This window comes from Cervus canadensis, chromosome 3 (assembly GCF_019320065.1).
Source record: "Cervus canadensis isolate Bull #8, Minnesota chromosome 3, ASM1932006v1, whole genome shotgun sequence".
NCBI lineage: Eukaryota > Metazoa > Chordata > Mammalia > Artiodactyla > Cervidae > Cervus > Cervus canadensis.
Window position 1 is genome coordinate 45,193,069 of NC_057388.1, and position 25,315 is coordinate 45,218,383.

The window sequence follows — 25,315 nt, forward strand, 5'->3', positions numbered from 1 at the left end:
CCCCATGGACAGAGGAACCTGGCGGGCTACAGTCCATAGGGTCACAAAGAGGAAGGATTTAAGGATATTTACAAAGATATGCAGTGGATAGCAGAAGTGTTGGGAAGCAGGCATTCCAAGCAAGAGAAAGAACACACAATAAAACAAGTCTAAGCAGGTGAAGAGGGTGGTATGTTCAGAGCATTAGAAAGAGCTCCATGTATTGGACCATGTGGTGGATGTTCCAGGCCCAGGAAGGAATGAGAGTTCACAGGAGAGCCAGAAATATGAAATTTGAAACATGGAACCCAATAACTCTCAGGGGAGCAGTGATGAAGGCTGAACCCCGGCAGGGCCACTAAGAATGCAAAAGCAAGATTATGTCCAGATACCCACAGAGATCATTACCTCTCTTATTCAGATGCCTCTTCCTTTGTGACCTCATCAGAGCAGTCTTCTCTAATCAATGTTTCTAAAATGGCAACTCCCTTCTGTGAGTCTTTGTCTCCTTACCCTGCTTCACTTTTCTTCCTAGAGCTTAATACCAGCTACCATTTTATAGTTATTTGTCCACTGCCTATTTAAGAACTTGGACTTTATCTGCCTTGTTCCTTGCTGCGACCCCAGTACCTGGCACACAATAGATGCATTTGTTGAATGAAAAAATGAATGAATAAATAGAAAAATGTCAAAGGGCAGTGGCCACAATTCAGAGACAAATGGGAGAAATGGGAGGTGGGCAGAGGAAAACACCAGGGATCACTCCAAGTTTCCTAGCTCAAATGGCTGGGTAGATGCTTCAGCCATCAACCATGGGGAGAAGAACAGGTTTGGAGGGGAATGAGGCATTGGGTAAAGAGATGCAAGTTTGATTTTCGATGTACTGAGTTCAAGGTTCCTGGGAAGCCTCTTCAAGGAGTTGTTGAATAGGCAGCTGGGGATATAAAAAGGAAGATTAGGAGAAAGGAACAGATCAGGTAGATTTTAGATCACCTGAGGACAGGAAACAGGTGATGCCATAGGAGGATATGAGATCTTCCAGGAAAAGGCATCGAGAAAGAAGAGAGGTGGTGACTATATCTGGGAGGAGAAAGCACCCTTTATAGAGCTGCCAGAGAAAAAGCAATCCAGGAAACTTGGGGACAGTCAGAGAGGAAGAGACAAGAGCTGGTGTCAGATGAACCAAGGCAGGATATTTTCAAGAGAGAGAATGGCCAACAGATTCAGATACAGCCAAAAGCTTGTGATAGGAGAGGTGGTGAGGGGGTCCCCCAAGGAGTTTCTAAAATGGTCCCATGGTGACTCATACTGTTTAGCATCAGTTACAATTTAGAGAATTTGCTGTAATTTCTATGACTTGATCCCTTGTTTTCTGCCAGGCTTGTTTTCTGCTATGGATCTGCTCTTAGATCCATAGATCTAGAGACCAAAATCTTATTTCTATAGTTGACAGTCTCTGCTGTCTCTGTGAACAGATAAATCTGTGGTAAAGGGGATACTAATCCAAGCCATTTTAATAATACCACAACTGCAAACTGTCTGGGCAGATCATTAGGCTGTCTGTTCCCTGACTAATGAACTCCTGTCTTGGGTATGTAACAACAACAACAACAAAATGTAGTCTTTGTTTTGAGTATGAATAGACACTTAAAAGGTTTATTTCAGTCATTAATTGAGGTAATGAGGCTCTTCAACAGACCCAGCAGAGAATGCTTGGCTAAAGATGCTCAAAACTTTCTTTGAATTTCAACCAATGTCTTTCATCCTCTCCTACCCACTGTCATCTCGATTTGACAACTATCAGCCCATGAAACTGTTCTCTCCACGTCAGGACCAAACACATCCTGACCAAATTCAATGATCCCTTCATTCTCACTGACTGCTTCTCACCTGTTAGCTACCATCTACCTTTACCCTCTCCTGGAAAGCTCTTTTCCTTTGGTTTCTCTGATACCAGGTTCTCCTATTTCACTACATATTTCTTCTTTATTTCTTTTAGTGGCTGGATTTTCCTTTTTATTCTGTTCCTAACTGTAGTCTTCTCCTAAAATCCAGTCTTCAGTCTTCATCCTCTTAAACTCATCCTTGTCTCCTCTGCTTCTCTGTTCTCCTATAGTTTTCTAACTGGTCTTGTGGTTTACATATTCTTTCAAAGATGTCATTACACAGAACATGATCATATATAATATATATGCTATATACAATATGGCATATATACAATGCATTAGTAAGGATGCTGCTTGTTTAAGTGGTCAGTGGTCAACTTAGAGAATTCCTTTGTATTGAATTTAGAGAAGATATTCTGACATAGGATATATATATATATATATATGTATATATATATATATATATATAAACAAAGCACTTTGAAAAAGACTATTTAAGAATTATCTAAGGATCAAATTGGGCAGAGTTTAATCCAGATTGAGCACAAGACCAGTTCAGTTAATAAAATGCATATTCTATTATAATTATATTACATTAAGATTAAATTTCATTAAAATTAAATTGTTAATTGAAGGGCACTGTGGTAGGTGCTGGGGCTTCCCTCGTGGCTCAGATGGTAAAGAATCTGCACGCAATGCAGGAGACCCAGGTTCAATCCCTGACTAGGGAAGATCCCCTGGAGAAGGGAATGGCTACACACTCCAGTATTCTTGCCTGGAGAATTCCATGGACAGAGGAGCCTGGTGGGCTACAATTCATGGGGTTGCAAAGAGTCAGACGTGGCTGAGCAACTAACACTTTCACACTTTCACACATGGTAGGTGCTAATAGACATAACAGCATAAAGGCAGTCACACTGAAGCTAATTAAAGCTATTTCTACAATTCATCACAGAGGTTAAATGTACTTTCTTTAATAAGAATTTAAGTTATTTAATATTACATAGGCTTATCTTCTACATATTTAAAGTTTATCATTTATCTGTAAGCATTAAGACTTTAAAGTCTTTAAATAAATCTTTTAGAATCTAAAAGTGTACATTGCACACTGATAATATTATAAAATTTTCTGTCATTCCCATCAAATACTAGATTTTGCCCGGCACCTGCTGTCAACAGATCCTTAGAGACAAAGACGTTAATTTGTTTCATGGAATGGATGAAGTCAGTTAAGCCCAGTCAAAAATAAACATGCAGCCCAAATACAGTAAGTGATATGAAAAGTTGGCCCTTCAATGGAATCCTTTTCAAGTTTTCCAATTTCTGCCACAAGTGTCATTTTCTTACTGGTCCTCAGGCTTGATATCTTGGAGATTCCTTTGCCTCTGCCCACCCCTGTTTTACTTATCTCTGGCCTGTCTCCAATTACCACTCCTGCTCTTTCTTTATTTTCAGAGCCACTACCTGGTCTGGACTGTGAGTACTCCAACATGGATGAGATGGATGAGATGAGATGAGAGATGGATGAGATGGTGAGTACTCCAACATGGAGAGTGAGATGGTTTCTCAATAGATAGCCCTCCTGCTCCCAATCTCTCGCAGCTTCAGTTATTTCTTGCCAGATCAACCTTACATATGATGGCATGGCTTTCCATGTTTAAGAGTCATCAGAGGTTTTCTTACAATATATTCCAGCAATCCCACTCCTGGGCATATATCCAGAGAAGACTCTAATTCAAAAGGATATATGCACCCCAATGTTCATAGCAGCAGTATTTACAATAGTCAGGACATGGAAGGAATTCAAGTGCCCATCAATAGACAAATAGATAAGGAAGATGTGATGTATATACATATATGTGTGTGTGTTTGTGTGTGTCTGTGTGTGTGTATATATATACAGTAGAATACTATTCAACCATAAAAAGAATGAAACAATGCTACTTGCAGCAACATGAGTGGACCTAGAGATTATCATATTAAATAAAGTAAGTCAGAGAAAGACAAATACCATATGATATCACTTATATATGGAATCTAAAAAATTGATACAAATGGACTTATTTACAAAACAGAAATAGACATTTCTATTCTTATCTCTATAAGATCTTATATTCTTATAAGAATATAATCTTATATTCTTATTTTATTACATTTTCTTATCTTTCTTATTTTCTTATAGTCTTATATTTTAATTTCTATTCTTATCTCTATAGAGATAATAAATTTATGGTTACCAAAGGGGAGAGGGATAAATTAGGAGCTTGGAATTAAAAGATACAAGCTACTGTATACAAAATAGGTAGAGAACAAGGTCCTTCTATATAGCACAGGAAACTATATTCAATACCTTGTAATAATTTAGAAAAGAGTATATGTACATGAATTGTTTTGCTTCATACCTGAAACTAGCACAACATTGTAAATCAAATATACTGCAATTTTTTAAGAAAAAAGCAATCAAAGCTTTCTATCACCTGTCACAAGAAAACCAAACTGAATCTGGACTACAGTTTCTTCAGTTGTAAAATGGCTATGCAGCTCTTGAGGGGTGATTTTCAAACTTTTGAGCAGCCCCAAGCATAAGCCAGATTAAAGGAGAGCTTCTAGATTAAAGCATACAAAGAAACTAGATCCTACCACCCCCACCACTGCCTCTTCCCCTTGCCAAGCAGCCTCCATAGATAAATCACTAATCTGACAGTCTCTAAGCTCCTTTCTTGCTGCTGCAATACCTGGGATTATCTCCTGAATTTAGATCCAGTGTCCCCCATCACAAAGTCTTGTCTTTCTTTACCAAACTTGGGTTTTTCCACCCTGCTCAGGGTTCAGGACACTAGCCCAAATTACCCATGGACAGGATGAAGATTGAGGCAATGCAGAAGTTCAGCCTCATCCAAAGAACTTACAGGCCCAGAGTTGCCAGATCTTTCCAGTTTTCCAAACAAGCTAGAAATCTGACTCCTCCTTATAAAATCAAATCTCTTGATGTTTGTAGCTGTAACGGTTAATTTATGTGTCAGCTTGACTATGCTGTGGTGTTCCATTGTTTAATCAAACAGTGGTCTAGATGTTGCCGTGAAGGGATTTTGTATATGTGGCTAACATTTACAATCACTTGACTTTAAGCAAAGGACACTACTCTCAATAATGTGGGAGGGACTCATACAATCAGTGGAAGGCCTTAAGAGCAAAGAAACTAACATTTCCTGGAAAGGAATGAAGGATTCTGCTTCAAAAATGTGACATGAAAATTTCATGAATTTCCAGTCAGTCAGTCTGCCCTTCAGATTTCAGATACCACCCCCAAGATCACATGAACCAATTCTTAAAAATCAATCAGTCTCTTTATATACACACACACAAACACGCACATATATACATATTCTTAAATAAACAAAATAAATGAAAAAGGAGAAATATCAACTGAAACTGAAGCAATACAAAAAGCCATAAGAGAACACTTTGAACAATTATATGCCAACAAATTCAGCAGCCTAGAAAAAATGGACAACTTTCTCTAAGTATACAGCACCCCCCAAAACTGAATCAAGAAGAAATAATTTGAACAGACCGATCACTAGAAGTGAAGTAGAATCTATATTACATACAAATCCTTGGTTCTGTTTCTCTGTAGAACCTTGACAGATAGAGTAACCAACTCAAATTTTTGTCAAACTCCATAGGCCAAACAGAAATATACCTGAACCCCACTTGCAAGCTATCAGTATGAAACTCAGTTCCCTACAACACGACTCATCTCCTCATGAGCTGCTGCTTCACACATACCAGGTCATTGCTGCCGTTGTGCCCCTTTCCCACTGGGAAAGACTTTTCTTCCCAGTTCATCTTCTCAACAAAATGCAATGCTTCCTAAAGGCACTAGGCTCAGGCTCTTCTCTTTCAGGAAGCTTCTATTATAATTTGATGCCATGATGATCCCCATGCATTACTTTTCATTCTTTCTACATTTAATGTTCACAGATAGGATGTACTATGTTATAGATTTATAGATTTATGATTGCTTCTAGATCTATGATTTCTTAAATTGCTCTCAAAATGTTATCCACCTTATCTTTCAAATAATAATAAAGATCTCACCTTTAGAGCTTATTTGCCATCATTCTACAACTTGTACTGAAAACAAATTGCTCTGGAAATGAGGAGACATGAATTCCAGTCTCAACTCTTTGGGGAGGTCACTAGGCATCTCTGGGCTGGATTTCCTTCATCTGTAAAACAGGATAGAACTAGTTAAAGGCTAAAATTTACTTACTGCTTACCATGTTCCAGGCACTGTTTTATGAGCTTTTACATATATTCATTCACTCACTTAATCCTTAAAATTTTATGAGGTAGGTACTAATATATAGAGGGTTTTCCACGTGGCTCAGTGGTAAAGAATCTGCCTGCCAATGCAGGAGATGCAGGTTTGATCCCCAAGTCAGGAGGATCCCCTGAAAAAGGAAATGGCTACCCACTCCAGTAGTCTTGCCTGGAAGATCTCATGGACAGACAAGCCTGGCAGACTACAGTCCATGGGGTCACAAAAGATTCAGATATAACTTAGCAACTAAACAACAACCATATAGAATAAACTGAGATTCAAAAATATGAGGTAAATTGCCCAAGGCAGGCTTACAAGCATTGGAACTGGGATTTAGATCCAAGCAGTCTGGTTCCTAAGCCCATGTTCCCAGTCCCATATAGGAAACAGACTTCCAGTACATATTGCATAATTCCCAGCAGCTCTAAAATTCTATGATTCTAAAGTCACCTTCAGTGTGCCCTTTATTATAAGCCACAACAAGGACTCATTAAATGCTTACTTAAATGAGTCAACTACCTTTCAGGTCATTTCCGTTTTATTAGCATGATGGCCTGTCACGTTGTATATAAGCGTATGGTGCTAGATTTGACTGGACCACCACTGGTCACTAGTGACAGGTTCCAATCACAAGGTCTGACTTGGCCATCAAATGTCCTGTCTCTGCTTCATCCTATACGTAGACTTTACATCACTCATAGGTCAGATATTTTTGAAACCATTGTTTTCTGAAACATAAGATGAACAGGTGTCTTTACAATTAATTTGTAAGGCAGGGCTTTCAAAATGCATCACAGGCTACCACTGATCATACAGTTGGGATCAAAATAGACAGTTCCAGCTGGTAACATAAGCCCAGAACAAGAGGTAACTTTTTGCCAAAAAAAAAGCAAAAACAGTGACAATAAAAGATGAGATTTAACTTAGATATAGCAGACAATGACCCAGTCATATACTCTTGCCCACCCCCGAGGTCTTCAGGAAATAGTTCCTACACACACACCAACAGCTTCCAACCACAGGCACCTGTGTCTTTCTGCCCCAGAGCATGCTCACCCCAAACATAGCACAGGCCTGAAATGCCAAAGAACTTATGTGGCCAAGAGTAACCCTCAACCAATGAGGGATAAATAATCAACTTTCTCTCCTACCAGCAGGATGGCTCTGGGGCATGTTCTATACATTTTCTTGGAGGAAGGGAAGGGAAGGCTGGTTGCCCCATGTGCTGGCCTCTGGGGGCCTCTATGGCCTTTGCTGAGATGGACACATCTGTTCACTAGCATCAAACTGGAGAGACAGTTTAAAATGCAGATTCCCAGTTTCTTTTTCTGGATGTTTTGATTCAGAGAGACTGGAGTGAAGCTAAAAACCCATATTTTGAACAAGTCTCCCAGAGAGTTCTGATGTTGTCTGACCTTTGGGAAACACTAGCATAGCCCCTCCTGTTTCCTACCAAACACTGAACTTCCTGCTGTCCTGTGAGATAGGAAAGCCTCATGACCTACTGTCTCACACTGAGGTGGATGCACACAGCTTAGTATCGTCATGATCTTTGTTCATCATGAGGCATGTTGGGGCAGAGGATATAAGGCATCCATGGTAAATCTTGGCATTGGTGGCAAATAGACTGATATGGCAACTTAAATATGGAAATCATAGAATTTTCCCATCCAAGTACTAACCAGGCCCGACCCTGCTTAGCTTCTGAGATCACACAAGATCGGGTGCATTCAGGGTGGTATGGCCGTAGACTATAGAATTTTCAAAGTAGAACTGAGGAAGCAAAAGAAGAAAAAGATCTTTTGGTATTAATTCTAGTTATTTCAATACCATTAAAAAGGAGGAGGTTCTAAGAAAAGCCACACAAAATCTCTGAGGGGAAAGAGGAACAGTAGCATGAAAAAAGACAGAAAAAAATTACGTGTGATCTTTTACTAAAATCTACATCTAAACCCTGATAATTATCTTACTTTAAAACAGCTGGAAAAAGAAATTAGCAAGTATCTATCTATAACTGTGTACCTTAAACATTAGGTAAAATGTTTGCTCTTTGATATTTTATATAATAATGAATTTTATAACATCACTTTTGAACATTTTCAAATTGAATATTGTATTTTAATGAATAAATATGATTGATTTATGTCACTTAAAGTTGATATCAGCAAAATCTTCCACCCAAAGCAACTTTAGATTTCCAATCCCATAAAGTAAAGTTTAACTTTTTAAAATCTGATTTGAAATCTTATGTCAGCCTACTTTTTTCAAGAAGAACCTTTACCTGATGTAATAGTTAGAACATACCGGGTTGGACTGCAGTTATAAATCACTTCAAGATTTCAGCAGCTTGACCCACCATATACATGCTCATCACAAGTAACCAGGGGAGTTCTGCTCATCCCAGTCTTTCAGGGGCCGAGCTGACAAGGTTTCATCTCAACATGTCCTTCCAAGTTCTCCACAGCACAGGGAAGGAAATATGGTAACTTATGACACACTCCTGCCCACATTTCATTGGTCAAAGCAAATCAGTGATTATCCTAACTTCAAAGGGGGTGGAGAGTATCATCTTACCATCTGGCTGGAGTGTTTGTCACCAGCCCTAATGACTATCATATCTGATTTTGCATTTTACCTTCTTTGGACTTTTGCACCACATAACAGTTGACTTTATCTATCCCCCTGTTTGGAATTCATAGTATCAATTCAATAAACTTATATTGTCAGTCCAACAACAACAAAGCATTTCGGTCTTTTAGAACCACTGTATTTACGCAAGGTCTCCATTGTTTCTTAAAACCAGCATCCCTAGTACATCTCCTTTTGGCAGACCCAGGGTGCTCTATGCAAGTTTAAAGAGAAGTTGGTAGCCCCAAGTGTGGCAGAGACAACTCGCTCACCAGACTGATGATTCTCCTTACACCACATAGGAGAGAGTTGCTGAGTTCCTACAGAGCCTGTCTTTCTCAGACCCTTGCACTAGGTGTGGTTACATGACTGAGTTCTGATCAAAGAAATGTAGATGGAAATGACCTTTACCACTTTCAGGTCCAACCCACAAATATGTCCTGCACCATCTGATGCGCTCATCTCCTGGCTGGATGTTGATGCCTGAGGCAACCTAAAAGCCCCATGTTGGAGATGGCAGAGCCTTTGTCAGCCTGCTCTTCAAATGACTACATGACCCAGACCTTCCACCGATCCCCTACCCTGTTAATGATACATATACACTTTTATTAAAAAATAATTTTCCTTTTGAAGTTTATACAAATAAACTTTTATTATGAGAAATAAGCTTTAACAGTGATGGGGTAGTAGGATAAATGGACAAAATACTTCAAACGTGAATTTTTTTGGTTGTCCTCAACAATGACAAAGTCAACTAATATAATTCCTTTAGCAATCTATTAATCTCTCTCTGTTCTCTCTGTGTAACTGCTGCCCTGTGTGATTACAAGAGAATTTCCCAGTAAGTAAAGGAGGAACTGAATTATTATAGAGGAATTTGGAGACAGCAAGAGGGAGAACTGCCAGTTTCTGGTTTTGTAAAGGTCTTCAGTTATCGCCAACCACACAACATAGAAAAGAGATGTAATCCCAACATCGATGACTGCCTAAGGCTGATGGGCCATATTCCAAGCATCTCATGATAGAAATAATGTGTAATGCATGAAATTAGACACACGATGGCATTGAAGTTTTTTATCATGCTCATCAAATCCTATCCTCTCTAATATGTCGTTGCAAATGTAATGCTGTTTTGGCCAAACTTATCCCACCCCACCCCCAACCTCCCCAGGCACAAGGATAGGCTGTATTTCCCAGCCACTCTTGGTGTGAGGTGGGTCATGTGACAACGAAATATGGGCATATGAGATGTGAGCCCTTCTCAGACCCAATGGAGGACTCAAGACCCAAGAGGAAAGCAGAAACACTAATTAGGAGTAGCTGTGTCCTAAATGAATGCTTAGAATGTCACCTCCCCCACCCAACCAGCTTGGAGCTATGATGTGAAAAAGAGAGAAATCACTGAGATTTTGTTACAGCAATTAGGACACTTCATTTCAGTTCCGCTGCTCAGTTGTGTCTGACTCTTTGTGAGCCCACGGACTGCAGCACTCCAGGCTTCCCTGTGTTAATTAGGACACAGCATACCTTAATGAATACATCAAGACTGTTGTATTTGCCTTAGAGAACCATGTGAAAGGTTAAAACTGAACAGGGTGGTTTGCAAAGTAACCTTTAATAAAGCTGTCAATCAAAATAAGAAAGCCTAAGGGGCCCTAAAGGTGTACTCTAATCCTCCCCCTACTCCCACCCACCCTGTTCAATTTGGCTCTTCCCAGTGGCTCAACCACTCCTCCAGAATGCTTCTTGCCAGTGTCCCGGCAGGAATACCATGACTTGGTCACCTCCCACCCTCTCTCGGCCTCTTCTCCCTTTCCTGACTACTTAAGGAAATTTCACTCTTCTGGGCTTTAACTGCTATATATTATTCCTTCTGCTAGACTGCTCTTTCCCCCTTCTTTGCCTGTGAGCCCTACCTGTTCTACCTGCCACCCCGATTGAGGCCATCCTTCTGGAAGGCTCAGTTGGAAAAGATTGCCTCCTGCTCTGAACTCCCATTCTTCTTTCCCGGTGTGACTCTGAGGGTCCAACTCATGTTCCTGCTGTGTGATGGTGACAAGTAGACATCTTCTCTGCTTGATAGATTGCAAGCTCCTTGCAGACAAGGATCCACGTGCCAGTACTCAGATGATATTCGGTAATAAATGTTAAATGAACTCATGAATAAATGGTAATGAATGCACAAGTCAATTAATATTTAAGTAGAATTCCACACAGCAGCTTGGATCAGAGATTCAGAGATCCCTTTTCTTCCAAATTAGTCCACATGAAAGTATGTTTCCTTTATGACATTCTGCCCAGCCTCATGGCCCTCCTATATAAAGATGGAGCATTTGGGCAGAGATCACTGCTTGTGAGGAGCAGACATGATGTTCAGCACTGGCCTCCAACTGAAATATCAAGATTCAGCTGGAGACAAGAGTCTCCAAGAATACGGGGGGGGGGGGGGGGGGGGGGGAGGGGAACAAAACAACAAAAAACAAATTTAAGAAAATAGGGGAAGTTGCTTAAATTTGAGACATTTTCAAGTAAAAATAATTTTAGGTAAATATTATTTTTTGAACTTTCATTGGCATACAACACACACACACACAGAAAAGGGACTATTGAGCGGACAGCATGGCAACTGTTCACAAACTGTGCACACCATATAGCCAGCACCTCCTCAAAAAACAGACCATTCCCAGCAGCGCAGAAGCCCCGCCCCCTCGAGTCAGTAAATACTATTTTAAAAGAAAAGGAAGGAAGGAGAGAGGGGAGGGGTGATCAGGAATCTACTTGAAAAGAAAAGGAGAAACCCAGCACTGGCAGGCAGGGAGAGGAGGGGACAGCCCAGGGGAACTCACAGACTCACTGAGATACACCCCTCAGGGCTTCCGATCTGCCAAAAATTCTCATGGTACTGAACAAACCCACATCATGGGTAGCTGCAGCAAAGGCGGCCCAAGCTTTGGAGGTGACAAGGATTCCTACCAGGTACAGAGCAAGGAAATGCATGCGCTGAACCCCAGCCTGGGAAAACCTGGCTCAGGCCAAGTGCCCCCCAACCATTTCCCACTCCTAGCCTGTGCCCCTGGGCCCTTTCTCTACACCTGAAAGGCAGAGCATCCTCTGTGCTTCCTTCCAGTGGGATGTGATTCCTGCCATACTCTAGCCAGAATCCTGGGCTTAGGAAGGAACAACCTCTAAGGTAATGGCCTCAGCAGCAGCTTCTATTGTACTTTGTCACTTCTGGGGTCTCAGGACCAGGGCTCTGAGAGCAGGTTCCATTCAAGCTGGTCCACTAAGTCTTCCTCTCTCCCAGGACACTCTGCTCTGCCCCTGAACAGGGAAAATCTCAGGAGTGCAGGATCTATCTTTGGCTTGGAAACTTCACTCTGTCTTTATTACAAACAACTTTGTTTCCGTCGGGATCATGGGATGTGTGTAAGAGGTAGATGGAGATAGGTAGGTGACTAGACAGAGGTATAGGTAGACAGATGCAAATACTTGACGGTCTTCAGGTAATCTGGAAGGCACAGTCCCAGGGATGGGTCTCATAGCCATTATATGGAAGGATTTCTTGCTCACAAGGATGTACAGGCAGTTTTCGGTCTTATATTTCTGTTCACTGTTAATAAGGGAACAACAAAGAGAACTAATACATTGGATCAGCCAGAGGGGCTATAAAGAGCCTCTTGAGCATTGTTGTTCTTGAAAATAAATGTCAAAATGGGGTCCGTCCCAAGTCCTACACACATCATTATCTCTACATACCACTATCCTCTGAAGATTTCTGTGCTGAGGTTTTAAGAGGTGGTAGACTGCAGGGCTTTGGGTTAGGTGGTTCCATGCAAAGGAGGGAATGCCTGGGATTTGGTTGCTCTGGGAGGCTTTGGGGTAGCATCCAATATTCCTGTTGCTTCCTTTAAATGCAAGGGAATCCACTGACTTTCAAAAAATAGATAGTTCATACAAATGACCCATTCCACACTTAACTGAGGCCCTTGCTTTGCCAAGCACTGTGTTAGGTCCTGAGGAATTCAGAGATAAACAGAGCATTCACTGTCCCTAAGAACTCAGACTCATGGAGGAGACAGCCTAGAGGGGATAGTAGTAATACCCTTCTCCTCAGAGGCATCTCCTTGGGATATTGTGAGAATTAAATAAATGAATATATTAAAGTACTTCTGCTTAGTCACTCAGTCATGTCTGACTCTTTACGACCCTTTGGACTTTAGCCCACCAGGCTGTCCATGGGATTTTTCACAGCAGAATACTGGAGTGGATTGACATTTCCTACTCCAGGGGATCTTCCCAACCCAAGGATCAAACCCACATCTCCTGTGTTTCCTGCATTGACAGGCGACTGAACAATAACAACAATTAAAGTGCTTAGGATAATGTACGACACCTGGAAAGTGACATGGAAGAATTTGTTCTTGGTGGTGGTGATACTACTGTTACTTTTGTGGTGATCCCTAATGGAGGAAAGCTTTCCTCAGTCAGCCTGTCAGTTCAGTCGCTCAGTTGTGTCCCACTCTTTGCGACTCCATGGACTGCAGCATGCCAGGCTTCCCTGTCCATCACCAACTCCTGGAGCCTGCTCAAACTCATGTTAATCGAGTCAGTGATGCCATCCAACCATCTCATCCTCTGTCGTCCCCTTCTCCTCCCCCCTTCAATCTTTCCCAGCATCAGGGTCTTTTCCAAGAAGTCAGTTCTTCACATCAGGTGGCCAAAGTATTGGAGTTTCAGCTTCAGCATCAGTCCTTCCAATGAACACCCAGGACGGATCTCCTATAGGATGGACTGGTTGGATCTCCTTGCAGTCCAAGGGACTCTCAAGAGGGTTGTCCAACTCCACAGTTCAAAAGCATCAATTCTTCCACACTCAGCTTTCTTTATGGCCCAACTCTCACATCCATACATGACTACTGGAAAAACCATAGCCTTGACTAGATGGACCTTTGTTGGCAAAGTAATGTCTCTGCTTTTTAAAATGCTGTCTAGGTTTGTCAGAGGTTTTCTTCCAAGGAGCAGTGTCTTTAAATTTCATGGCTGCAGTCACCATCTGCAGTGATTTTGGAGCCCAAGAAAATAAAGTCCCAAGCTGTTTCCATTGTTTTCCCCATCTATTTGTCATGAAGTGATGGGACTGGATACCATGATCTTAGTTCTTTGAATGTTGAGTTTTACGCCAGCTTTTTCACTCTCCTCTTTCACTTTCATCAAGAGGCTCTTTAGTTCCTCTTTGCTTTCTGCCATAAGGGTGGTGTCATCTGCATATCTGAGGTTATTAATATTTCTCCTGGCAATCTTGATTTCAGCTTGTGCTTTCTCCAGCCTGGTATTTCGCATGATGTACTCTGCATATAAGTTAAATACGCAGGGTGACACTATACAGCCTTGATGTACTCTTGTCCCAATTTGGAACCAGTCTATTGTTCCATGTCCGGTTCTAACTGTTGCTTCTTGACCTGCATACAGATTTCTCAGGAGGCAGGTCAGGTGGTCTGGTATTTCCATCTCTTGAAGAATTTTCCACAGTTTGTTGTGATCCACACAGTCAAAGGCTTTGGCATAGTCAATGAGGCAGCATACCAGTGAAATTGCTTAGTCGTATCTGACTCTTTGCGACCCCATGGACTGTAACCTACCAGGCTCCTCCATCTATGGAATTTTCCAGACAAGAGTACTGGAGTGGTTACCATTTCCTTCTCCAGGAGATCTTCCTGACCCAGGGGTCGAATCCAGGTCTCCTTCATTACAGGCAGACGCTTTACCATCTGAGCCACCAGGGAAGCCCTAGCCAATGAAGCAGTAGACATTTTTATGAAATTCTCTTACTTTTGCTATGATCCAACAGATGTTGGCAATTTGATCTCTGGTTCCTCTTCCTTTCCTAAATCCAGCTTGAACATTTGAAAGTTCTTGGTTCATGTACTATTGAAGCCTTGCTTGGAGAATTATGAGCATTACTTTGCTAGCATGTGAGATGAGTGAAATTGTGTGGTAGTTTGAACTTTCTTTGGTATTGCCTTTCTTTGATATTAGAATGAAACCTGATCTTTTCCAGTCTTGTGACCACTGCTGAGTTTTCAAATTTGCTGGCATATTGAGTGCAGCACTTTAACAGCATCATCTTTTAGGATTTGAATTCCATCACCTGCACTATCTTTGTTCATAGGGATGCTTCCTAAGGCCCACTTGACTTCAGACTCCAGGATGTCTGGCTCTAGGTGAGTGATCACACCATTGTGGTTATCTGGGTCATTAAGATCTTTTTTGTATAGTTCTTCTGTATATTCTTGCCTCCTCTTCTTAATATCTTCTGCTTCTGTTAGGTCCATACCATTTCTGTCCTTTATTGTTCCCATCTTTGCATGAAATGTTCCCTTGGTAGCTCTAATTTTCTTGAAGAGCTCTCTAGTCTCCCATTCTATTGTTTTCATCCATTTCTTTGTATTGATCACTGAGGAAGGCTTTCTTATCTCTCCTTGCTATTCTTTGGAACTCTGCATTCAGATGGGCATATCTCTCCTTTTCACAGCTGTTTGTAAGGCCTCCTCAGACAACCATTTTGCCTTTTTGCATTTCTTTTTCTTGGGGATGGTTTTGATCCCTGCCTGCTTTGCAATATCATGAACCTCTGTCCATAGTTCTTCAGGCACTCTGTTGATCAGATCTAATCCCTTGAATCTATTTGACACTTCCACTGTATAATTGTAAGGGATTTGATTTAGGTCATACCTCAATGGTCTAGTGGTTTTCCCTACTTTCTTCAATTTAAGTCTGAATTTTGCAATAAGGAGTTCTTGATCTGAGCCACAGTCAGCTCCCAGTCTTGTTCTTGCTGACTGTATAAAGCTTCTCCATCCTCGGCTGCAAAGTCTGATTTCGGTATTGACCATCTGGTGATGTTCATGTGCAGAGTCATCTCTTGTGTTGTTGGAAGAGGGTGTTAGCTATGGCCAGTGCCTTCTCTTGGCAAAACTCTGTTAGCCTTTCCCCTGCTTCATTTTGTACTCCAAGGCCAAACTTGCCTGTTACTCCAGGTATCTCTTGACTTCCTACTTTTGCTATCTTGTTCTCTATGATGAAAAGGACTTCTTTTTTGATGTTAGTTCTAGAAGGTCTTGTAGGTTCTCATAGAACTGTTCAGCTTCTTCAGCATTAGTGGTTGGGGCATAGACTTGGATTACTGTGATATTGAAAGGTTTGCCTTGGAGACAAACTTTCCTAACCCTATTCTAGAAAGCCCTCCCAGAGGAGGTTATGCAAACTGCATCCAGTGCTCTGTGGGTATCCTCAGGGGATTGGTTTAGGACCTGAGCAGGTACCAAATTCCAGGGATGCTCAAGTTCCTTACAGAAAATGGTTATTACAATCATAGACCATAAGGGATAGATTATAAAGGGTCTGACATATCACACTAAGGAATCTGGATTTTCAAAACTCAATTTATAGAAAAATCTTTTCTGGAAATTTGCAGAGGGCTGACTAAACTATATCTGCTAAGATGAGCTGAACAAGAAAATTGAGAAAACTGACCTCAATGGTCAATTTCTGATAATAAGAATGGAAGGTCCCCACAGACCCCTGGATCTGGCTGTGGATCCTTGGGGTTGTGTTGGCTGTGACTGATTTCCTGTGGCTTTTTTCCTCAGATCCTGGAATGATTCCCCTCTACCCACATAGCATGCTGACATCCAAGGCTGCTACAAACTCTTCTGTTATCCTCCCCAACACGTCAGAGCCTTCACATCTTGTTCTGGTGTCCACCCTTCTCTACCAGCCAGGAATCCAGCAGGATTACCTTATCACGCATGCAATTCTATCCCCTTTCCCTGTGATTGCCTGAGGGAGAGATGGGCCAACAGACAGGAAGGAAGGCTTCTGGGAAAGTTTTCCTCTCTGCAAAAGACACACACAAGCCCACTGTCTTCTCTTCCTTTGTACGTTGTATTGGTGTGTGACACCTAGAATTGCCTGTCCTCTATAGCATCCAACACAATGTCTTGCATATCTTGCATAGTGTAGTTATATAAGTGTATGTTTCATTGAAAACGTATAAAGACTTCCCATCAGTAGAATGGCTGCTATCTCTTTAGTAGATTAGGAAACTGAGAGAGCTGTATTAGCATAGATCAGGCCTAGAGAATAAGTGGGAATAAACCCAGGTCTCATGATTGCTAGTGCTTCGACATTACCAGGCTGCTTCTCTTTTAGCAGATTCAGACCAAAAAGCTTCATAAAGATTGGCATTTATTAATTCAGACAGAGAAAGACAAATACTGTATAGTATCATTTATATGTGGAATCTAAAAATACAATAAGCTAGTACATATAACAAAAAAGAAGCAAATTTACAGATATAGAGAACAACTACTGGTTACCAGTGGGGGTGGGTAGGGGTACAGAGGTGGGGGAGTGGGTGATACAAACTATTGCGTGCAAGACAGGATACAAGGATATATTGTACAATATGGGGAATTTAGCCAATATTTTATAATAACTGCAAATAGAGTATAACCTTTAAAAACTGTATGCTGCTGCCGCTGCCGCTAAATCACTTCAGTCGTGTCCGACTCTGTGCGACCCCATAGACGGCAGCCCACCAGGCTCCCCCATCCCTGGGATTCTCCAGGCAAGAACACTGGAGTGGGTTGCCATTTCCTTCTCCAATGCATGAAAGTAAAAAGTGAAAGTGAAGTTGCTCAGTCGTGTCTGACTCTTAGCGACCCCATGGACCACAGCCTACCAGGCTCCTCCACCCATGGGATTTTCCAGGCAAGAGTACTAAAGTGGGGTACCATTACCTTCTCTGTTAAAAACTGTATAACAGTTTTTAAAATAAATTTTTTAAAAGATTAGCATTTGTACCTAGACAACAAAGCTAAGTATGAAGGTGAAGTAAATTATTAGATGAGATTTAAATGACTTTAAATTGATTATATCATTATATAAACCATCTGAGGCTGATCTACAAAAATATGAAAAGATGGATTCCAGTGCTTTGTCAGGTTGAGAGATATGCACACATCTGAGTCAGAGAGCTATCCTATCCAGGAACAATAACCAATAACAGCTTCCCAATCAGTGTGCCTCAAAGGTCCCTGGGGAATACAGACAATGTCTCATGAATTGAAGAACCTCTTCCCTTATCCCCATGTCACAGTCAGTTCTGGCTGCTACAACAAAATATCATAGATGGGGCAGCCATAAACAGCAAATTTATTTCTCATAGTTCTGAAGGTTAGGTGCTTGAGATGAGGGTAGTTGCATGGTCAGGGTCTAATGAGGGTCCTCTTCTGGTCTGCAGACTGCTATCTTCTCATTGTGTCCTCACAGGGCAGAAAAATAGCAAGAGAATTCTTTGGAGTCCCCTTTATAAGGGCACGAATTCCATTCATAAGGGTACCACCCTCATGACCTAATTATCCCCCAAAGGCCCCACCTCCTGATACTATCATACTGGGGGTTAGGATTTCAGTAGATGAATTAGCAGTGGAGGGGAACACAAACATTTAGTCCACTATACCCAATGTACCATACAAATACCATTACAATGTACATGTGCTGAGACGTGAAAGAAGTTTGGGAACCACAGGCCTATCTTCCCATGTCTTTTCCATATCTCCCATTGCTGTCTTTCACAAATTCTCCAGGTCGGAGAACTGATCAGTTCACTGTTTCCCAAATACTTTTTGGCTTAAAGACTTCCCCCTCTGATTCCTCTTGCCTTACATCCTGCACCTCCCCTTGCATATTTGAAATGTTTGAAATCCCACTCATAGTGACCTCCTCCAGTAAACTTTTGTATTATGGAAGGAACATAAAATATAAACCACTTGGCCTACACTATAACATTACAGTTTTTTCATCTGCATATCTTTTCTCTCCAGGATACAAATGATATCTCTAAAGCCTGTCTTAAAGAACCTTCCTCAAAGCAAATAATTCATTCGTCATCTACTTATTGACCATTGGCACATCTTACTGTGTTCTTACTTTCTAATCTGCTTGATTTTGTGGTTCCCATAATGTTGAATGATAATAAGGTCAGACTATTTGATTATATTTTTTCAATAACAATATAGTGTGTGTCTACTCTATGGAAAACATAGTGCTGGATGTATGGAGATTCACAGAAGGGCAAAAAAGAAGAAAATAGAAAAACATATTAATAAAATAGGATAGTGATAAGACCAAGGGGGGTTCTACCCTAAAAAATCTGGGGATACAACTAGTAAAGAATTCCTCTGTGTGGAGGAAGTAGACACTGGCCATTATTTCTCCCCTGAAACAATGACTACATATAGTCAAATTTTAGGGGCTATATTAGGACTTGGGGAAGAGCGGGGTTCTTAATCTCAAACCACTAAAAAAGTCTGAAGTATCTGCAAGTTTAGTCATAGAACAGACAATATTTGCATAATTGGACTTAGCTGAGTAGTTCCTACAGAAGCAAGAAGATTCAAGAGGTAGAGTCTAGCATTTCTGAAATAATGTGTGTGTGTGTGTGTGTGTGTGTGTGTGTGTGTGTGTGTGTTGTGTTGTGTGTGTGTGTGTGTGTGTGTGTGTGTGTGTGTGTGTGTGTGTGTGTGTGTGTGTGTGTGTGTGTGTGTGTGTGTGTGTGTGTGTGTGTGTGTGTGTGTGTGTGTGTGTGTGGTGTCAGCTTGTCAGGACTTAGTCTCCTCTGTCTGTTGAATGATCTGGGGAACAGAGTTGGCCAGGCTTATGGTCCCTCTGTGGTCAGCCCTACCAGCCCCAAACTGCCACTCCTACTCCCCCCACCTACCTCTCCACACATTCTAGGTAAATCACAGCTTGGCCAGCTCCTGTGGGGTGGCTTCTTGGTGTCTCCCTCAAACCAACCAAGAAGACTAATTTAGAAGCTTCAAAAGCCACCAGGCTCCTATAGGAGTATTCCTTTATAGGAATACACTTTGGAAAGCTGATAAGATCCCTCTGAATATTTGAGAGGTGGCCCTTGAGTTAATGGCTTAGCTGTTGATGTCAACTATTACAGCACTGTTTATAGAAAGCTAAGATCCAAGAGGCCTGTGGTGAAAGGAGACAGATTAGACAATCATTTATCTCTCAGAGTAATTGAAAGAAACTCTTAATTATCCATCTCTAAGGAACCTGTGAGGCCAAGGCTATGTTTACCTGTTGTCCCTGGGCCTCTGTGGATTCCATGAGAGCCTAGGTTGAAGGATGAACTCTGGTACAGGAAACCCTTAATGGAGGAGAAGGGCCACTGTTTTAGGATCTAGAAGGAACTGAGGTTCCTGGAATATACAGAGCTTCTGTAGAAGTGACTAAGGATGGCCTTTCCATGGATTCTCCACTCCCCTGGGAATCAGGAGCCCCCTCCCAGAGACCCTCTCGCTGTTGGGGCAGTACTCAGCTCCCAATCCGGTGGCACCAAGAAGCCTATTTTGTCTGCAGTCAATCACTGCTCTCAAGAAGTCTCCACCCCCAAAACACACACACACATGCACACATACACATTGTACTTTCAGTCTGAGCCAGTGATATTTTGGAGCCTAAATGTTTTGAAAAATTGAAAACTGTCTCACCAACCTAAGGAAATGAACTTCCAGACCTTGTCTTTGAAAATGTTTAGCTTGATAACCAGTCCTCTGGATCACTAGGTTTCTCTTCCCTCATCCCTCAGTTACAGGGTACGAACAAGGGGTCATTTGCATTTCCATGAGGGAAAATTCATTGAACGGGCTTTGCAGGACTAATGGGTTTCCTTTGGCTCTTTAAAATCTTCCCACCAGGCTGGCTGTCTGCTACTGTAGCTAGGAGGCCTTTCTCTCCACTGAGAACTAACTAGAAAAATAGTTCACATGTGTGTGTCTCATGAATGCATATTTGGTTTGAATCTATGTCATTTTATAATAATTGGTTTGCACTCTCGAAATTTAAAAAAAAAAAACAGTAGAGTAAAAATACATATACTTTCATGCTTAGTTCTCTGTGTGTGCTTTAACAGGAAATGCATTTCTTACACTTTTAAAATGAGCAATCACACGTATAATCAACTTGGTTAAAACTTCCTTCCTGGTAACTGCAACACTTCCTCTGCATCTGGATGTGAAGGGAGACCCAGAAAAGCGGAAGAGTTTAGAAGCACACTGGGTACGTTTGAATTTGTTTTGTTTTTAGAAATTAAACAAATGATCCTTCAACATCGTCGCCTCTGCTGCTTTATCAGGTATTGCTTCCTTCTATTTTTTGCCCTTTGTTGGGTCTGACACGGAATAGTGACACTTCCTTCTCGGCCAGAATATTTTTATATGGAACTGCTGTCGTTCTTCTGATGATGCTGCCACTGACTGTCCGTTTCAACGTCTAGTCCAACCCGTGTGTGTGGATATCCACAAGGTTCCGGCAATAGCTTTGCAGGTGCATCAGTCCTTTTTTGTTTTTGTTTGGGAGGAAGAGGGAGGGCCAGCCAGCCTTCAAGTTCTTACAAATGCATGATTCGCGATTAGCGTGCTAAACAGTGTTTTTAACGTCTCTCTCTCATAAAAGGAGAAAGCTTCACAGCCTCAACCATGAAGGAAAGCAGTGAGTATTTAGTCAGCCAGTTTTCTTCTGCATCTCATATCTTGTAAGTCTGTTTGATGTCATGAAGGGAGAAGTGATTGCTGTGTATTTGCATGTTGCCTAAATTTGGATCTATTTTATTTCAATTTAGTGCCAGTATTCGCAGCTTACAGTTCTCTTCTTTGTCATTCTGTAAAGTAGCAAAAGACCAAATAGTGAAGGGCTTAAGCTGCAAGAGACAGTTCTTTGGGACAGTTTGTTTCATGTATTTTGTAAGTGTAACTTCATAATATGTTGAGAGAGGGACTGTTGTCTTTAAAAGTAAATTTAAGTCAAGATTTGAACAGAAGTTTGGATCTAATGAAACTTGCCTTTCTTGCCTTTTAATCAAACTCTTCTTTTTGGTGTATATCAAATGCTTCACTGTTTCTTAAGGAAATAAATAATTACTTATATATTTCACTAACATTAGTCCTTTAAGAATAATATTATCTTAAACATTAATTTTTGTTTCACTAATTGATTTTTAGAATAAGAATCAAAATATTAAAGGGTACTACTAAATAGTAAAATCAAAATACCTTATTCATATTTCAATTTTAATATTTTAAGCATTTCGATTGTTATTTGAAGAGTTTCACACTGCAATAAGTAACATTTATACTTAAATACTTTGTGAAAGTAGGTCCTTATTAACTATTTGTGGAAATAGTGGGTAAATTATTGAGAATATATTGATGAATTCTAGTTATAGAGATGAAAATATTAGAGCAAAAAGAAGTTAAATAGTCAATAGGGGTCCCACAGCAGGTCCTTCTGTCTAGCCTATAGGTTCTCCAGAAGCAGATGAGATGAAATGGTACAAAGGTAACACTATTTGAAAGTTCATATTTGGAGAGGACAGCCCTGGGGCCTCCCCTGAGATACTGCCCTAATGGAGCAATGACAGCCAAGATACTTACACACATGATTCACAGCTACAAATGTCTGCAAGTGTTCTTGAGAGGAGCTTGACCAATTCTGATCTTTTCGAGTTTTATCAATGAAATGACTACCTCTCCTCACTAGAAAGGAAAAAAATGAAGAGAAAAAAAAAAATGGACAGGAAGTTGATGAGGGCGTAGATACCCGATCCAGACAGTTTGAAAAGGGATCATAAGGCAACTTGGATAAGGTGTCTGAGTCCCCCAGGAGACACGTGAGACAGAACACAGAGGAAATAAACCAAAGGCCTGCTTTCAAAGGGAGTTGTTTCAGCATCTCACATGGCACCTTGTAAACTAGGACTTGAGGCTCTAGTTGGATTATTTGACTCATCCATGCATTTCAATATGCTTAAAACAATTACCACTTAGAGCCATTACAGTTCATCAGACAGCATGCTAGACCAGTGCTTTACCTCTCTCTTTTTTTAAATTAAAATTTCAAACATAACAGAAGTAGAATAATCAGTGAGTCCCCATCTACCCATGGCCCACATTCATCAAGTTATTACCTTATTTAATGCTCCTGTCTACCCTCTGAAGTATTGCTAACCCCAGTTGATGGATAGGAAGCAGGCTCAGAGATTGTTTAAGCAGCTCCTCCCCCAGTTTCTAAGTGGTGGGGCCCGGATTCCTGGGCCCCTACTCCAAACTTCCTGCACACATCCCTGTTATTCGTCTACACCTTCTCCTTGCCAGCTCACGGGCCACCATAAAAGGCAAGCGCCTTCCCTCTGAAGAGTCTTCTGTTCCTCTCTCTGCTCCCAGGTCACATAGGGCATGGAGCTGGAGAACCATGAACAGCCTGTGGTGCTGAGAGAGGACACCTGCCGCAGGCGCCGGAGGATGAAGCCGCGCAGCACGGCGGCCAGCCTGTCCTCCATGGAGCTCATCCCCATTGAGTTCGTGCTGCCCACCAGCCAGCGCAACACCAAGACCCCCGAAACGGCGCTGCTGCATGTGGCCGGCCACGGCAACGTGGAGCAGATGAAGGCCCAGGTGTGGCTGCGCGTGCTGGAGACCAGCGTGGCCGCCGACTTCTACCACCGGCTGGGCCCCGACCACTTCCTCCTGCTCTACCAGAAGAAGGGGCAGTGGTACGAGATCTACGACAAGCACCAGGTGGTGCAGACCCTGGACTGCCTGCACTACTGGAAGGTGCTGCACCGGAGCCCCGGGCAGATCCACCTGGTGCAGCGGCGCGCGCCCTCGGAGGAGACGCTGGCCTTCCAGCGCCAGCTCACCGCCCTCATTGGCTACGACGTCACAGATGTCAGCAATGTGCACGACGACGAGCTGGAGTTCACACGCCGCCGCCTGGTCACCCCGCGCATGGCCGAGGTGGCTGGCCGCGACCCCAAGCTCTACGCCATGCACCCCTGGGTGACGTCCAAGCCGCTCCCTGAGTACCTGCTGAAGAAGATCACCAACAACTGCATCTTCATCATCATTCACCGTAGCACCACCAGCCAGACCATCAAGGTCTCGGCTGATGACACCCCGGGCACCATCCTCCAGAGCTTCTTTACCAAAATGGCCAAGAAAAAGTCCCTGATGGATATCCCCGAGAGCCAGAATGAAGAGGACTTCGTGCTGCGTGTCTGCGGCCGTGATGAGTACCTAGTGGGCGAGACGCCCATCAAAAACTTCCAATGGGTGCGGCAGTGCCTTAAGAACGGTGAAGAGATTCACCTGGTGCTTGACACTCCGCCGGACCCAGCCCTGGACGAGGTGAGGAAGGAAGAGTGGCCGCTGGTGGATGACTGCACTGGAGTCACCGGCTACCATGAGCAGCTGACCATCCATGGGAAGGACCACGAGAGCGTGTTCACTGTGTCCCTGTGGGACTGTGACCGCAAGTTCAGGGTCAAGATCAGGGGCATCGATATCCCCGTCCTGCCCCGGAATGCAGATCTCACGGTTTTTGTGGAGGCGAACATCCAGTATGGGCAGCAAGTCCTTTGTCAAAGAAGAACCAGCCCCAAACCCTTCACGGAGGAGGTGCTCTGGAATGTGTGGCTTGAGTTCAGTATCAAGATCAAAGACTTACCCAAAGGGGCTCTGCTCAACCTCCAGATCTACTGTTGCAAAGCGCCGGTTCTGTCTGGTAAGGCCTCTGCAGAGACTCCCAGTCCCGAGTCCAGAGGCAAAGCTCAGCTTCTCTACTACGTGAACTTGCTGCTCATCGACCACCGATTCCTCCTGCGCCACGGTGAGTACGTGCTCCACATGTGGCAGTTATCTGGGAAGGGGGAAGACCAAGGGAGCTTCAATGCAGACAAGCTCACATCTGCCACCAACCCCGACAAGGAAAACTCAATGTCCATCTCCATTCTCCTGGACAATTACTGTCACCCCATTGCCTTGCCTAAGCATCAGCCTACCCCTGACCCGGAAGGGGACCGGGTACGAGCAGAAATGCCCAACCAACTTCGGAAGCAACTGGAGGCCATCATAGCCACTGATCCACTTAACCCTCTCACTGCAGAAGACAAAGAATTGCTTTGGCATTTCAGATATGAAAGCCTTAAGGATCCCAAAGCATACCCTAAGCTCTTTAGCTCAGTGAAATGGGGACAGCAAGAAATTGTGGCCAAAACATATCAATTGTTAGCCAGAAGGGAGGTCTGGGATCAAAGTGCTTTGGATGTTGGATTAACGATGCAACTCCTAGACTGCAACTTTTCGGATGAAAATGTAAGAGCCATTGCCGTTCAGAAACTGGAGAGCTTGGAAGATGATGACGTTCTGCATTACCTGCTCCAACTGGTCCAGGTAGGGGAGGCACTCATCTCAAGGAATTTATCTGCATGTGCAGACAGGCGCCATATTAAGCCATCTTCCAGTGCACATTGTCCAAAGAGTCAATTATCAGTCAAAGTAGATCTACTTTAGTAGTCAATGTTCCCTTTTACTTTTTTCTGTCTTTGAGGGCTTTCTGACCAGCATTTTGATGACATGAATAA

The 25,315-nt window shown here is 42.4% G+C and overlaps 1 protein-coding gene and 1 long non-coding RNA gene across 7 annotated transcripts in view; one reads left to right on the forward strand and one right to left on the reverse strand.

The window, feature by feature from the left end:
* Positions 1-8,620, reverse strand: part of LOC122437768 — a 113,756-nt gene extending 105,136 nt beyond the window's left edge. Inside the window, exons 1-2 of the long non-coding RNA XR_006268398.1 lie at positions 8,497-8,620; positions 5,967-6,097 (exon numbers count right to left, since the gene is read on the reverse strand). This is a non-coding gene — a long non-coding RNA (uncharacterized LOC122437768). The remainder of the gene's footprint in view (positions 1-5,966; positions 6,098-8,496) is intronic.
* A 12,235-nt stretch (positions 8,621-20,855) lies between these two features.
* The window catches only part of PIK3CG (phosphatidylinositol-4,5-bisphosphate 3-kinase catalytic subunit gamma), a 35,721-nt gene continuing 31,261 nt past the window's right edge, over positions 20,856-25,315 (forward strand). Inside the window, exons 1-3 of one of the 6 annotated variants that reach the window (XM_043463035.1) lie at positions 20,912-21,222; positions 21,352-21,430; positions 23,118-25,124. In XM_043463035.1, coding sequence (XP_043318970.1) covers positions 23,130-25,124 — 1,995 coding nt within the window. In that variant the 5' untranslated portion in view covers positions 20,912-21,222; positions 21,352-21,430; positions 23,118-23,129. The other 5 variants (XM_043463034.1, XM_043463033.1, XM_043463036.1 and 2 more) reach the window with 5 other exon arrangements.